The 16004-nt window shown below is 45.3% G+C and overlaps 1 protein-coding gene across 1 annotated transcript in view; it reads left to right on the plus strand.

Annotated features, from left to right (window-relative positions):
- The window catches only part of LOC138265183 (neuropeptide S receptor-like), a 53916-nt gene extending 40712 nt beyond the window's left edge, over positions 1 to 13204 (plus strand). Inside the window, exon 2 of the mRNA XM_069212725.1 lies at positions 13057 to 13204. Coding sequence (XP_069068826.1) covers positions 13057 to 13204 — 148 coding nt within the window. The remainder of the gene's footprint in view (positions 1 to 13056) is intronic.
- Positions 13205 to 16004: the final 2800 nt, after the last annotated feature.

A 16004-nucleotide genomic window follows, 5' to 3' on the forward strand; every position in this document is an offset into this window, starting at 1 on the left:
AGTAACACAAAAGCATTCACGTAACCTCCTTTATGTACTGGGTGGTGGTCCGTGGGGCTACAATAACCTGTTTTTCACACTCAGCACTGTGCATTGAACTAATTTCACTTCTGCCACCCGTGAGTGTGAAAACAAAACTTGTAGAGTTGATCCAAAAACTCAGTTTATGCAACACTATTTCTCATATGTTCAGTTTTCAGGAATTCTCAGGTTCATATTGACATAAAGAGAATTGGTTACAGGAGGATACTGCTCAGGTATATCCATTCTCAGCCACAGTTACACCTAGCAATATAAACAGCAAATTACAGTTATAATTTCAGACCTCAGTGGCCAGCCACAGTGACGCAGTAAATTGGAGAAGTCCTGTGTCTCTCTTTTATCTCTTATCCTATTCTTCTTTCTCTGCTTCTAATGCTGGACTTCAGATCCCTGTCACCAGTAGGGTTGGTGAGAGGTGGAAAAGAGCATCACTCCTGGTGGATCCTGGACACAAAGTTCCTGCAACCTGACAGACTGCCCAGCCCACTTAACCATCAACCTGTGCGATAATGTCATGCACTACCGTGCCTCAGATCTTTAAAGTCATAAAACAATTACAAGACATTAGTGTAGCCTTACTATGGAAGAAACCACTCTTATAAGAGTTGGTTGCTATTTGACAGGGGATGGGTAATTTGCTGAAGACAGGGAAGAAAGATCCCAATCAAATACCTTTGCCCACAGACACTAAAGGGCAGATTTTTAAAAACTGGCGCTGCACCGAATGCAGCGCTATTTTTTTTGCACCCCTTAGCGCACCCCTACTGTCACCATGTGTGCCCTGTATTTAAAATACGGCGCACCATGGTGCAGGGTAGGGGACAATAGTGTCAACGTTTTTAACCCTATTGATGTATTGTTCAGGGTTAGCTTAACAGTACATAAGGCCCCAATATAAGTAAAGATGTGCCCTCTTTTAACACCTGCTCTGAGCGTTAACGTAAAATAAATGACAATAATGTGGCGCAAGGAGGTGCTACGCCCTCTTAAACCTGGGCCTAAGAGCTCAAGTTAATGGGTATTGCCACCTCCCTTGAGAGATAGCATGTTTTTATGCATATTCTGCAGTGACTCCAGTCACACATGTAGCATCTCTAGAGAGGTTCTCTGAAGAATGAAGGAAATTCACGTGATTGCTTAATAAGTGTCAGTTGCATTTTTGTACAACCCAGTGACCGTCCCCAGGGATCAAACAAAGGTGGCCTTTGTTCTATCATATTTGATTGGCCATGCAGATAAATAAAGTATTTTGCTGATAGAGATACATAGGGGGTCATTCGGACCCCGGCGGGCGGCGGCTGCCGCCCGCCGGGCGGAGACCGCCAGAAGACGACCGCGGCGGTCATTCTGACATTCCCGCTGGGCGGGCGGGCGACCGCCAAAAGGCCGCCTGCCCAGCGGGAAAGCCCCAGCAACGATGAAGCCGGCTCCGAATGGAGCCGGCGGAGTTGCTGGTGTGCGACGGGTGCAGTGGCACCCGTCGCGATTTTCAGTGTCTGCTTTGCAGACACTGAAAATCTGAATGGGGCCCTGTTAGGGGGCCCCTGCAGTGCCCATGCCTGTGGCATGGGCACTGCAGGGGCCCCCAGGGGCCCCACGACACCCGTTCCCGCCAGCCTCTTCCTGGCGGTGTAAACCGCCAGGATCAGGCTGGCGGGAAGGGGGTCGGAATCCCCATGGCGGCGCTGCTTGCAGCGCCGCCGTCGAGGATTCCCTGCGGCAGGGGCCGGTTCCCCTTTTCTGACCGCGGCTTTACCGCCGCGGTCAGAATTGCCCCAGAAGCACCGCCAGCCTGTTGGCGGTGCTTCCTCCGTCCCCAGCCCTCTCGGAATGACCCCCATAATTCCTTGCTTCAAACAAATTTCTGCCTTTTTTGATCAGATGTGGAAACTGATAGAAGTCACAGGCTCATTTCTTAGATAATGAGTTACTATAATTAAAACAAGGCCATCTGATCCATTTAATTAGAGTACTACCTTCAATTGATTAATAGTTGGAACTGCTTGGCCAGAAGTAGATGATATCTTTATTTTCTCAAGCCATTCGAAGTGAGTTGAAAGATGTCTTGCATTGGTTGTTTAATGGTTTACCAAAGCCCTGATTTAAGAGGCCCCAGTGCCTCCTTGCACCACATTAGCATAATGTTTTTTTAAGCTATTATGGCCCAATGAGGCCAAAATCACCACGCCAAATTTACAAAGTGCCACATTGCATGCATTGCGCCACTTTGTAACCCCTTGCTCCACATTATGCCTGCACCAGGCATAATGTATGCAAGGGGGACGTTCCCCATTAGGGGGGCAAAATGTAAAAGATTTTTTTGCGCCATTTTTTGCAGCATTTTTAATGCCTGCCCAGAGTAGACGCTAAAAGGAGGCACACCATTATTTATAATTAGCTTCAATGTGCTTTGCAGGATTAACGTCAACATTTTGGACGCTAATCCTGCAAAGCGCCAAACTAGTTCCATAACTAGCACCGTGGTGCACCGTATGTTATATATGGCACACACGTGGTGGCATTGGGAGGCACTAAGGGGTGCAAGGAAAGTGGCACTGTATTGGATGTAGCACCACTTTTCTTAAATCAGGCCCTAAGTGTGATGAGCTCATAGAGTTATTTGTACTTTTAGACCATCTCTTATTTAAATGTTGTTCACAAACGATGAAAGGTCTAGGAGTCTAGCATACAGCAGAAGAGAGCAGGATTATGGAAACTTCTGAGGGAATGCAGCTGGGATAGCACTGGAGTTTCCATATCTAAAGAAGACATGTAAGTGGTTTGTTTGTATTGTGGAAGGTCAGGTCATTTTGAAAAAGACAGGGAGCAGTGACATTGCCTATTGACAGACAACAGCTGGCAAAAAACTAGATTCCTCGACAATGAAAGGAGCTGCCTTGTCTAGTGAAAAATGAAGGGCCTGATCTAAAGTTTGGGGGATGAACAGTTGTTCCTGAATCATCACAGATCGGATCCATCCATCAGACCAGCAGTTCATCTCCCTCCATACTTAGCATTTGTTCTGTCGGACCACAGCCTGCCATGACAGAGGAAGGCCTGTCAGCTGAACTTTATTCCTCCATCGTTGGTCCTTCCCATCCATTGTCGATTCATCCATCATCGATAGACACCACTCCATCAACTTTGAGATGACGGACATTCCTCTGCCATATTTAGAGTTGTCCACCATTAGAGTGGGACGAAGGGACCCTCACAAAAGAGGACAACAATGGCAGAAAGTCAACACACACCTGATCAAAACTTATTTGCCAATAGCACTGCACACTACAAAAAACACCACACAAACCATTTACCACTCACAACACAGATGATACAGCAACAGAGCTACATATTAAGTATTGCGTAAAATGTCAGCTTCCCTGAAAATTAGTTAACTGTGATGGTGAATAAGATGATTAAGGTTCAGCCCCAGTTGTTTGTAGCACTGGTTCAGATGATCACCATACGCCAGAGAACGGAAATGAGATATAGTGGATAAGGTGAATGCTGTCTCTAACACCAGATGCTCACAGGATTGTATCTGCAAGCAGTGGAATGACCTGCGGGTAAAGTCGGTTCCTTTGTTTCCAGGGCACACCAAGAGGCCCTGGCAACTGGTGGTGGTTCTGCCAGGTGCTTTACTTTGTTTCTGGGAAGAGAAGGTGTTGTACATACTCTACATGTGGAAATTGCAGATGGACTTGAGAATGTTAAGTTCAAACAGTAGCTCTACCACAAGAACTAATTCAGATTCTCTGCACTCTGCCACCCCCTATCCTTAACACACATCTCTGCACTAATGACAGAATATACACTCGTGCATGCTACCTAATGTCTCTCACAACTCACTTCAGTCTCTTTACATTCATAATATACTATTCACTCACTTTGATAAGGCATTCTCCTTAGTCCAACTCATGAAGGAAACATAAACAGGTGTGATCTTGCATTCGAACAAATCACACCCCCATGTAACAAAAGCATCTGTCAAGTTGCGCATAACAATGTCAGCGAAGCCCTCTCTCATTATATCCACATGCACAGCACTGGATGCCCATGACATTTGTGACGTGGCAACTGGTCTTCCTAAATTAAGCCAGGCCCTTTATGATATCACCTTATGTGCTCTTCCTTCAGATTAGTTCCCTTAACTGGTTAAATTATGGCAACCTTTGATTTTTGTACATTTTATCATTTACTTCTGTAATATGTAACTCATGTATGCATATGTCTGCTTTCAACTTCCTCCGGAGCAAATAAGGGAGTTGCAGGTCACACTTCGGGAGACCAGCAGGTGAGCAATTGGGAGTCAGAAGGTGGAGCCATTGACACTAAGGGCCATATGTACAAACACATTTTCCCATAGACACAGAATGGGCAAAACTGCTTGCTACATCTGGCCCTAAGGGACCAAGGGCCATATGTACAAATATCAGGTTTTGCGACTTGCAAATTGCGAGTCTTAGCGATTTGCAATTTGCGACTCGCAAAACCTGATGTACCACAGTGTCAATGACACTGGTTGCTTTTCTCAATGGGGTTGCAAATGACCTACCTCATGAGGTAGGTCGCAATGTGCAACCCCATTGGGAATGGCCGCACTAACAGAGATGGTGGCCTGCTGGGGACAGCAGACCACCATGTCCCTGACTGCTTTTAAATAAAGCAGTGTTTGTTTGTTTTTTAATGCATTGCATTTTCCCTAAAGGAAAACGGGATGCATTAAAAAACAAAAAATGATACGTTTTCTTTTCATTTTTTCAGAGCAGGCAGTGGGCCGTGGGACAATTGTCTGCTCTGAAAAAATATTTTCTCGTCCATTCACAAAGGGGACCCCTTCCCGTTTGCAAATGGGTTAGCACCAATTTGAAATTGATGCTAACTGGGATTGTTTTGTGACCGCATTCACGGTCACAAAACAATCATACATTGTACTGCGACACGCAATTAGGAAGGGAACGCCCCTTCCTAATTGCAACTCGCAAACCCGTTTTGCGATTCAGTAATTAGATTACTGAATCGCTAAATTGGGTCTGTGCATCAGAAAATGCTTTTTTCCTCGTCGCAAACGTCAAGATTCTGCTAATCGGGTCGGTTGTGACGAGAAAAAAGCTTTGTACATCTGGCCCAAGTGATGGGGCTGACCACAAGCCCACTACAACATCTGATTGTGAGCCCTCCGACTGTGGCCAGCCCACTGAGTTGGTGACTGAAACATCACAGCCCACTACACCAAGTACTGTGGCTGCCACCACCACTAAGACAGGCACCGGTACAAAGCCAGCACCCAATCAGAAAAAAGAATGTGCTCTCCTCTGCCCTGGGCACCGCTCCCTCTAATCCCAACCTACCAACACTGGTGTTACATGAGGCACTGGAGGTTCTTAAGAACCTCTCTGTGAAGGACACTATTGCATGCCGTCCAAAGTGCCAGTCATCAACTGACACAAGTGACTGACATCCTCGGTAATATTCATTCTGCCCTGCCTGACATACAGAAACATCCTGTCTTTGTTACTGCCTCCCCTGATACCAGTGTTTCTGGTGCACCAGCCCCTATTTCTCCTTCTACCCAGAGATCCCACTCCATCTCCTGACCCCATTTAAAGCCCTGACTTCAATCCAAAGCTCACCCTAAATTATCCTGCTGACCCAATCACTCCTCTTACCTCCACTGTTCCACAAGTCTATAAATCACCCCACACTCTCAAAACACTCCCATACTCTTTGACCTTGGAATCCCTGTAGACATTCCACCCCAGAAACCCCTGGCCATGCCACCCTAAAAATATCCACAAAACCTCACTCTAACCCAAAATGTAAGTGTTCGGATGAAGAGCCCCATGAGGAGGGCACCACTGCTAAAATGTAGAGGGAATATGAGCCTACAAATAAGACTCTGATAGAACACAGCTTTTTTTCTGTTTTTGTCCCTTTTTATTTGTATTTCACAACAAAGTCATATTTGAACATTTCCTATCTGCTCTGTACTTGTAGATGTAGTTTTTTTTAATGAATTATGTTTGCTATGTGTGACTGCGTATTTCAATATGTTGCTTATGTTAACCGCTTACTTCCATTTCCAGGTCTTATGGTTTCCTCTATGTTGCATTGTGGGAGATGTAGTTCATTTCCTTTCCAGCGTGTGGTAAAGGAATTGGGCATGCTGTGGTGAGGGCCTAGTGTGTGTGGCATTCAGAGTTGGAGTATGTGAATGTGTTTATCTATATTATTTTAATTAAAATGTAGTAATACCTTCAGATATTGGAATTCATATGTTGTCCATGCAGAACGTTATTTATGCCTACTTGCAGGTTAAGTATGAGTATAAGGTCTGGCGTGTGAGTGTGTGTCTCGCCCATCATGTTATGTGTCACATTTGAAGACGTAAAGTACACAGTAGTGATTGGGTTGTGGTGATCTCTACTTGGGGTACATAGTTGCAACATATGACTGTGGAGTGTGTGGTAAGTGGGAGACGTTTGATCAAGAATAAGTTCACAATAATTGTGTGATTTTCTTTTTTAAACACTTCAATTCAGAGATACTATTAGTGTATATTTATTTTTTAAACCTTTTAAGCAGTATATTTGTAATGTGTTAGCATGATGTTTTTCTGACCACAAAGATTTATTAAAAACAAAAGGTGCATTCGCCTACTGACTTGTAGTATGGAGGTAGTAAAATTGTATTAGATGAGTATTCAACATTTGGATGTAGTATAAGGTGTGTGGTCTGATAAGGGGATAGGTTAAATTGCTGATATGGTTGGGTGTATATAAACTTTATACTAGAGTCGCTGGTACTTAACATAGTGCAATTCAAATAGAATAAAAAGGTGTAATGACCTTCTATTGTGTTGTGCATTGTGTTGTTTTTCATCCACCACTGCCTGGAGAAACAAGTGTGAAGGATACATTGCCATGTTTTTGTCAATATAAATGATATGCTATGTATGGAAAATGGTAGTGATTGTCCATCGCTTCCTCTGTCGTGTTTAGGGTATACCACTGTTGATGGAGTGAGGAAAATGCAGTAGATGGTTGATGGACTTTCATCACTCAAATTGACATACTCTAAATATGACAGATGGACCTCCATGGCAGCAGACAGGTAACAGGTGATCTTTGATGGCTTATTCACATCTGCTAAACTGTAAATCAGGCTTTAAAACATTTCCCAATCGGAATGTGAATACTATACAATCATTAGTGGCACATATGTTCATTTCCATGATGATGCTTTTGTGAAAGGGTCAGGAAAAGGTGATTTTGGGATTTTTAGATTCTGGAAATCAGTGGTTTATATAGATATTGAGTTTGCTCAGTCGTTGCAAATTCCAGCCACAAATACATAATTCCTGAGGACATTAGGACAGTGGAAGGTTCCAATTTATAATCAGACATCATGAGATTTCATATGCACATGAATTCTTTGATCTGTTTTGGAACTCATCAGGAAAATAATTGTTTTGTCTTGATCTATGCTCCTCAGTTTAAAGTAATTGAGGGCATGCCTTGCTTGACTTTATTTAATCCTTATATTGAATGACCGCTAAGACAGTTCAGTTGAATTCCAAATATTATCAGAATAGTTGTATGATGCCATGCCCATCTATGATAATCATCCTTCTAAAGTACTTGCAAAAGAGGGCATTTTGACTGCTGTCTTTGCAAGCTGTTGGGTGTGCTATCTCTGTACCCCTTTGTTATCAATAATATAGTGATATTTTTGATAAGAAGAAAAAGCAATGTGTTGCCACTCACAGAAGTTATGATTGCAAGATTTATTTGGAACCACGTGTATCTATTCTTTGTAGTTAAGTGCACCCCCTTATTGAATCAGAAATTGAAGATCTTAGATACTACAAAAACAATATTAAGATGAAAATATGGCCAATTAATGTATTAGGTCCCCACAGGCTTCAGCTTCTTCCCTATTTTTTTTGTATTTAAACAATTGGGGAGTTGACAATATGTACAGACCACAGAGATCTCAACAGAATTACTGTGAAAATCGTTATCCTCTGCCATTGATATCTCTTGATATCTTGACATGAAACCAGAAATGCCAAAATACTTAGAAAGTAAGATTTCAAGTGAACTTATATCTGGTCAGGGAGGGTTGGGTGCACCATGGATTTCCGTACTACATTTGTTCGGAAACCAGGTCATGCCTTTTGGATTCTACAGCGCTCCTTCAGTATTTCATTATTTTACTGATGAGGTATTGAAAGAATTTTTGGAAGTGTTGCAATTTTTAAAATAGTGCCACTTTTTTGATAAAATAGATAAATGCCTTTTTCACATCACTACAGTGAAACTTTAAAATACTTCATCCCACCTGAAAGCACTAAGATGGATCAATCAATCAATCATTGGATTTATAAAGCGCACTACGTACCCGTGAGGGTTTCAAGGCGCTGGGTGGGGGGGGGGAACTGGTGTTACTGGTCGAAGAGCCAGGTCTTGAGGAGTCTTCTGAAAGTGAGTATGTCTTGAGTCTGTTGCAGGTTGGTGGGGAGGGTGTTCCAGGTTTTGGTGGCAAGGTATGAGAAGGATCTGCCGCCGGAGGTCTTTCTTCGGATGCGGGGGACGACGGCGAGGGCGAGGTTAGAGGTGACGGGTGGGGGTGTAGAAGCTGAGTCTGTTGTTTAGGTAGGCTGGTCCGGTGTCGTGGAGCGCTTTGTGAGCGTGGGTAAGAAGCTTGAAAGTGATCCTTTTGTCCACGGGGAGCCAGTGAAGGTTTCTCAGGTGGTGGGAGATGTGGCTGTGGCGGGGTACGTTGAGGATCAGTCGGGCGGAGGCGTTTTGGATGCGTTGGAGGTGTAGTAGGTGTTTTGCTGGGATGCCTGTGTAGAGTGCGTTACCATAGTCCATCCTGCTGCTGACGAGGGCCTGTGTCACTGTTCTTCTTGTTTCTGTCGGGATCCACTTGTAGATTCTCCGGAGCATGCGGAGTGTGTTGTAGCAGGAGGAGGAAACTGCGCTGACCTGTTTAGACAAGGTGAGGGAGGAGTCAAGGATGAAGCCCAGGTTGCGAGCGTGGTCGGTCGGTGTCGGTGGGGTTCCTAGTGCTGTGGGCCACCAGGAGTCGTCCCAGGTGGAGGGGGTGGATCCGAGGATGAGGACCTCTGTCTTGTCCGAGTTCAGTTTCAGAAGGCTGTTTCTCATCCATTCGGCGATGGATTTCATTCCCTCGTGGAGGTTGGTTTTGGCGGTGCGCGGGTCTTTGGTGAGTGAGAGGATGAGTTGGGTGTCGTCGGCGTAGGTGAGAATGTTGAGGTTGTGTTGTCGGGCCATTTGTGCGAGAAGGGCCATGTAGATGTTGAACAGGGTCGGGCTGAGGGATGAGCCTTGGGGGACGCCGCAGATGATGTCAGTAGCTTCGGAGCGGAAGGGGGGGAGGCGGACTCTCTGGGTTCTGCCGGAGAGGAATGAGATGATCCAGTCGAGGGCTTTTCCTTGAATTCCGGTTTCGTGGAGGCGTGATTCCAGGGTGCAGTGGCAGACTGTGTCGAAGGCTGCAGATAGGTCCAGGAGGATGAGGGCTGATGTTTCGCCGTTGTCCATTTGGCGTCTGATGTTGTCTGTGGCAGGGAGAAGGGCGGTTTCGGTGCTGTGGTTTCGTCTGAAGCCGGACTGGGAGGGGTCTAGGATGCCGTTGTCTTCGATGTGGCTGGTTAGTTGTGTGTTGACGATTTTTTCAATCACCTTTGCTGGAAAGGGGAGCAGGAAGATGGGTCAGAAGTTCTTGAGGTCGTTGGGGTCTGCTTTGGGCTTCTTGAGGAGGGCACGGATTTCGGCGTGTTTCCATTTTTCAGGGAATGTTGCTGTTTCGAAGGAGATGTTGATGACCTTCCGTAGTTGGAGGGCGATGGTGGAGTCGGCTTTGTTGTATACGTGGTGGGGGCAGGGGTCTGACGGAGATCCTGAGTGGATGGAGTTCATGATCTTGCGCGTTTCTGTGTCGTTCACGTTGGTCCAGGAGGTCAGGTGGTTTGCACAGGTGGAGTGTTCGGGGTGGGGTCTGGCGTGGGAGTGACGTCAAAACTGTTGTGGATGACGGTGATCTTCCGGTGGAAGAAGGTGGACAGTGCGTTGCAGAGTTCTTGGGATGGAGGGATGTCGTTGATGTTGGTGCTGGGGTTGGAGAGTTCTTTCACGATGCTGATGAGCTCTTTGCTGTCGTGTGCGTTGTTGTCCAGGTGGTCTTTGAAGTGGGATCGTTTGGCTTGTCTGATGAGTTGGTGGTGCTTGCGGGTGGCGTCCTTGTGGGCTGTGAGGCTGTCAGGAGTGCGTTTGAGGAGCCATTCCTTTTTTAGCTTCCGACAGTCGCGTTTGGAATTTAGGAGCTCATCGGTGAACCAGGTGGCTTTTCTTCTGGCTTGGTTGTCGGTGGGTTTTTTGAGCGGCGCGAGTGTGTTGGCGCAGTCGCTGATCTACAGGGTGAGGTTGTTGGCGGTGGTGTCCGGGTCGGTGGAGTCAGGGGGTGGGTTCTGGACGAGGGAGTTGGTAAGCTGGTCTTCCGTAACTTTGCTCCCAATGTGGTAGGTCTTTTTTTACTTTTTGAGATGGATAGGAGGTGTTTTGTCTCATTTAGATCCAAACACTGTCCAGGTTCACCCATCAACATAGTTGCCCAATAACTTTTCATCAGCAGATTTAAATTACACCATCACTGACAAGGACCATTTGGCCATTAAGATATCTATTGAAGATTGGAGACATTATTTGCTTGCTGGCAAACACTATAGAAGTGTACACAAATCACATACATTTGCAGTTTTTTTAAAACCAACTCAAGCACTCACCACCGAGCAACTAAGACTGGCTTTGTTTTTGTTGTGGTAAATTACAGACCAGGAGCTGTATTACATAAAGTGCCTAGGGGCACTAACGGCGTGTGCACCTGCTTTGTGCGCCCCCACAAGGCACTTGTATTACAGTAGGGGCCACTGATGCTTGTGCAACCCCTTCTATAATACTGATTGCGCTGGCACACATGTAGCACCAGTGCCATCATGAGAGGGCGTTCCCTCATTTGCATGGGAGTGTGGTCCATGCAAATGAGGGACTCTGTTTGTCACTGCACCTGTTTCGTATTATGAACATGGACAAAGATGCCGTTAGGAGGCACACTAATAGTCTGCCACAAAAAGTTGGAGCACTGTCAATACACCCCCTGAGGGCAGCCCTTTGGAGGAGGGTAAGGCGGTCCCATAGACACCCTAGAAATCCCCCCACAGGCGGATGCCGTCACTCACCGCACCTGCCTTCAAGGGGATCTCTCTCATGTCTTGAAAAAGCAGACGGGTTGCTGTCTGCACAGAGAAACACGGAGCGGCTTGTAATCAGACGCTCTGTATTTTATTTGAATGCAGCTGCCATGAGGACAGCAAAATTCAGCATAATAGGGCGCACTTTCCCTGTTTGCGCCGGCGCATCTTTTGAAAGGTTGACGGAGGTGTAAAAAGGGAAAGTGTGCCCTGTGAGTAATACGTCCTCAGGTCCTAAGACTGGCAAGGCCAATGCCTATCATGACAAAATCAACTGGAGTATGAAAATCAAATGACTGTAGATCCACCATTAATCTTGTCTTCAAAGGGTTTGTGTGATCTTTCCATTGCTTTGATTAATTTAAAGTTGTTTTTGACCGACTTACAAGCAGAAAGCTAATCTCTTTACAAAGGGGCTTGGTTAAAAGAGCAAGGAAATGGGCATGAAAAAGATGGAGCGTTATATCACATAAAAGCTGTCAACAAGTCAGACAACAGGCTATGAATTGGCTTCATGATTCTAAAGTTGCAAGGTATCCTGGAATTGCTCAGGCTCTATAAGTAGTAAGTGGATATGTTTGGTTGGCAAATGTATTTACTGATATTCAAAGGTATGCAGTAACATGCTCAATCTGTGCCCAAATACAGAGCCCATACGGTAAACCCGTCGGGATGATGCGATCATTGCCTTTTCCACCTATACCTTGTCATACAGTGTATCAATGGATTTTATTGTTGAGATCTGCAAGAGTTAAGGTTGCACATTAATTCTAATGTTATGGGCCACTGAACCAAAATCGGTCATTGTATAGCTTTGCCTGGCCCACATCCTAAAGTTCCCACAGATTTTTTCACAGCATATTGTCGTTTGCATAATCTTCTACAGAGTGTCATTACTGATAGAGGGTTTTAGTTAATTTCAAAATTCTCACCTGCTTTGTGTGAAGAACTAGATAGGGAAGTTCATCGTCAAACGGATTGACAGACTGAAAGATTAAATCGATATGCAGAATAGTATTTGATGTATCATTCCTTGACACAAGAGTTGGCTTATAATAACAAAATGTCCGATGTATTGGTATCAGATCCTGTTTGGGGGTGGAACTCAATGATGTCAGGGGCTACAGGACCTCAACCATGGTGGCTCAGGTTGTTTGCCACTGATGTCCTGGGTTCCAGCCTACTATGGCTCTGCAAACCAGGACAAGTACAATAATTTCTGCATTTCTCACTCAGGGTAGCGAGGGCAAACAATCACAGACTTCTCAGGGTGGTAATGTCGGTGACAAGAGCTAAGAAAGCACCAGTCAACCAACATACCAATAACTCAATACCCAGCCTTGTACTTATCTTTTAGGTAAAAAGAAGATATATTAATAACACAGAAGAACAAAATACTACACAATTCAAGTGGTTTGGTGAATAGAGTGCTGTATTCATTTCCGGTAAGTACTACAGCCCCTCTTCATACTCCCCCCCCCCCCCCTCCACCTTAGTGGCCCTAATGTTTGCAATCCTCTGTGTTCTAGGGGCAGATGCATAAATTGTCAGTGGTGTAGATTACTCCACTTTTACCCCATGGGTCGGATAACCAACTCAATTGTATAGTTCTCACCCTAGGTATCAGTTTAGGCAGAAAGTGTCAGGTTATTGCTCTTGATTTCGCATCAAGCGTCTTAGTCCTTGATCCAGTTGCAGTCTAAGCCCGTCATTACCTGCTCAATGGTGTCTTGTAGGTGGTGTGACAAGAGCTACTCCATCCTCTTTGGCATCTCCAGTGGTAGCCCAGTTCGTGGGCCACAGCAGCTGCCAGCAGACACAATGGCACTTCTGCTTGTGAAGTCTTTGAGCAGTTTACACAAGAACCACATAGAAAAACCATGAGACTGCCCTCTCAACACAGATCCTTTCTTATACTGCTCTGTACAGTATTCTCGCTTCTCTGTGTGCTCCTTTCACCTGGAACACTCTCCGTTCCTGCTGGAGTAAAGCCTCTTCTCCTGCAGGGTCAGTGTAGGAAACCGGGTGTCTTTGCAGATGTCCCTCCAAGCACTTTTTGCCCACTTTTACAACTACTAGATGCTGGTTTGCGACGTTGACAGTGCACTGAGGCCTTCTAAACAGACCTTAATGTCAGTGCTCTTACCTCTAAAACAAGGTATGTCTGATTGTCACAAATGGCACAGGACTTTAGCACGCCTGTAAGTCCCTAGAAGATGGTACCCTGGTACCTAGGGCAGGGGTACTAAAGAGGGTCCTGAGGGCTGCAGCATAACTTATGCCACTCTAAGGGACCCACACACAAATTGCACACAGCCTGCCATCGTAGACTGTGTGACACGCTGCAAGCCCTGAGTGAAAATATGACAAAGGGCACACATTGTGTGCCATGCCAAAGTCACTGCATGCATTATATGTCAGTCACCCCTACAGCAAGCCTTAAGAGCCCTAAGGCAGGGTGCATTACAATATATGTGAGGACATATCTGCATGAGCAGATATGCCCCTGTCATGTCTAGTTCTATTCTTAGACATTGCGATGACCAGGCAGCCATCTTAAGGCATGTGTCTCTTTCTTTTTCATAGGATAACATTAAGTCACCCAAGGCTGAAAAGCACCTCTGCACTTGGGCACCTCAGTGCCTCCCGAAGTGACCTGTTGGTGCTGCTTTGGACCTTACCCCATACTTACCTTAACTTCAGAAGAACAGCCCTGCATGTCATTGCTGAGTGCCCGAATACAGTATATTTTTCTTTTCCCATAGGATAAAATTAGGGCACCCGACGCCAGTGCGTGTCTCGCTTACTGGCTGTGTGTGTGCAACAAATGCTTAACACTGTGCTCTAATATGCCTACCTGCTCACCCACACCATCAAAAACGAGAGCTTTTATGGTTATTATTGTATCCCCTGTCAGCCAATAAGGGTCGGGTCACCCTGGATTATCTGCCTAGTGTCCACTTACATTTGTACACTTCATAGATAGCCAGCTTCCTACAGTCAGACACAGTCCATCCCTCTCTCAGCATCCATGCGTGTTTCCTTGCACTTGGCAGACAGCTGCTCCAGCAGAACTTACAGACTTAGGGTGGTGTCACTTCATCACTGGGAGACTGCTGTGAGGCAGACACTAGCATTGGTCACACATTACTCCTTCAAGTACTCTGCGGATCACTCTCTTCCTTGGTCTTGATGAACGTGCAACAGGAACAAAGTGGATGGTTTGGATCCCACTTTTATATTCCTCTTCCAGACAGGGAATGTCAGTCCACTGTCTCATACATCAGAATCAGTTTACTTCGGTTACTTATTAAATATCCTTTCTAGGTTGCTCTCCAAACACCAACTTTGTATAAAATGATGCTTCTCAATACTCTAAAAAGAAGTACCTAAAACACAGGTAAAATGAAGTGCGAGATCTCTGCACCTGTCTGCTGTCAGTACCATTTGAATACATGCACAGAATGTCAGTGCAAGCGTCTGGGCCTCACATAACAGGAGAACTTTACACAAGTGGAATCAGTAGACTGCACCACCTTTTGTGCAGAAAAAAGGTTTAGTCAAACTATATATTGTAAAACATAGTACTTTGCTGTTGCTGCTTTATGTGATGCACCTAGGACAGGGACTCTAGTCCATTGCCTACTATATGTGGGCGTGCTAGGTGCACCTCTCCAGATCAGAGGACAAGTCCAGGACCTTTCATAGTCAGGGACAGGCCTGGGTATCTGTGCTCACGCTAGATTAGCTTAATACCAGGGCCAAAATTAAAGGAAGGATACCAGTTTCACTTGTAGTTAGGCACTAAGGGAAGGGGTACATCCTGTTTACCTAGCAGGGGACATACCAGAATTGTGCTCTACTGTGAAATGTGGGCCTTGCAATGAGTGAAACCATCTGAAGCTTCTCAATTGTTATTGCCATCATTGCCAGTGATTTATGATCAGTTTAGATCACAAGCTTGGTATCAAACAAGTATGGTTAGAATCTCCTCAAAGCCCACACTCTTGCAAAATATTATTTTCCAATGGCACTCCAGCTCTTAGGCTTATGAAGACCACTAGGCTCTCTCTACAATTATCATCAAGTCGAGGCAGTACCAGTTAGACTCCCTTATTTGAGGTGTCAGTTTGGACACTAAAGAGCTGTGCTTAGGCACCTTCAATACCTGTGCATTACACAGTACCTCCTTCAGGTCTTTCTCACACTCCAAAGTACAAATCATTCTCTTATGCTGCTTCTTGGATATTAGGGCTGCAAAGATGGCCAGAAAGCTCCTGTGGTAGCGATACAGAGGTTTTCACTTAGGGTCTGGGTGGTGGGAACCTCAAACTCTAACCTGGATTGGACATTGGAATGCAACAACCAGATCTTCCCGTTGCCCTCCTGATGGCCAAGATGTTCGACGCCACCTGGCATTGATGGTCAGTTTTGCTCCCTATATCCTGGTCCTAGCAAAAATTGCCAAAGATGTCAATGTCTTCAAGGTCGACCATGCTGAACTATTCAAGACCTTAGAGAACATGTGCGCTGAAAAGTGGTACGAGCATTCTTAAGCGCAAAAGGCAGAATATCAGTTGTTACCACACAGGTCTTTACATTGTGGTATGTGACAAAGTCTTCATTACCATGCATACCTTTACCATGCATTATAATAAAAATCCATGTTTTTAAAGTATACCAT

The sequence above is a fragment of the Pleurodeles waltl genome, chromosome 11 (assembly GCF_031143425.1).
Source record: "Pleurodeles waltl isolate 20211129_DDA chromosome 11, aPleWal1.hap1.20221129, whole genome shotgun sequence".
NCBI classification, from domain to species: domain Eukaryota; kingdom Metazoa; phylum Chordata; class Amphibia; order Caudata; family Salamandridae; genus Pleurodeles; species Pleurodeles waltl.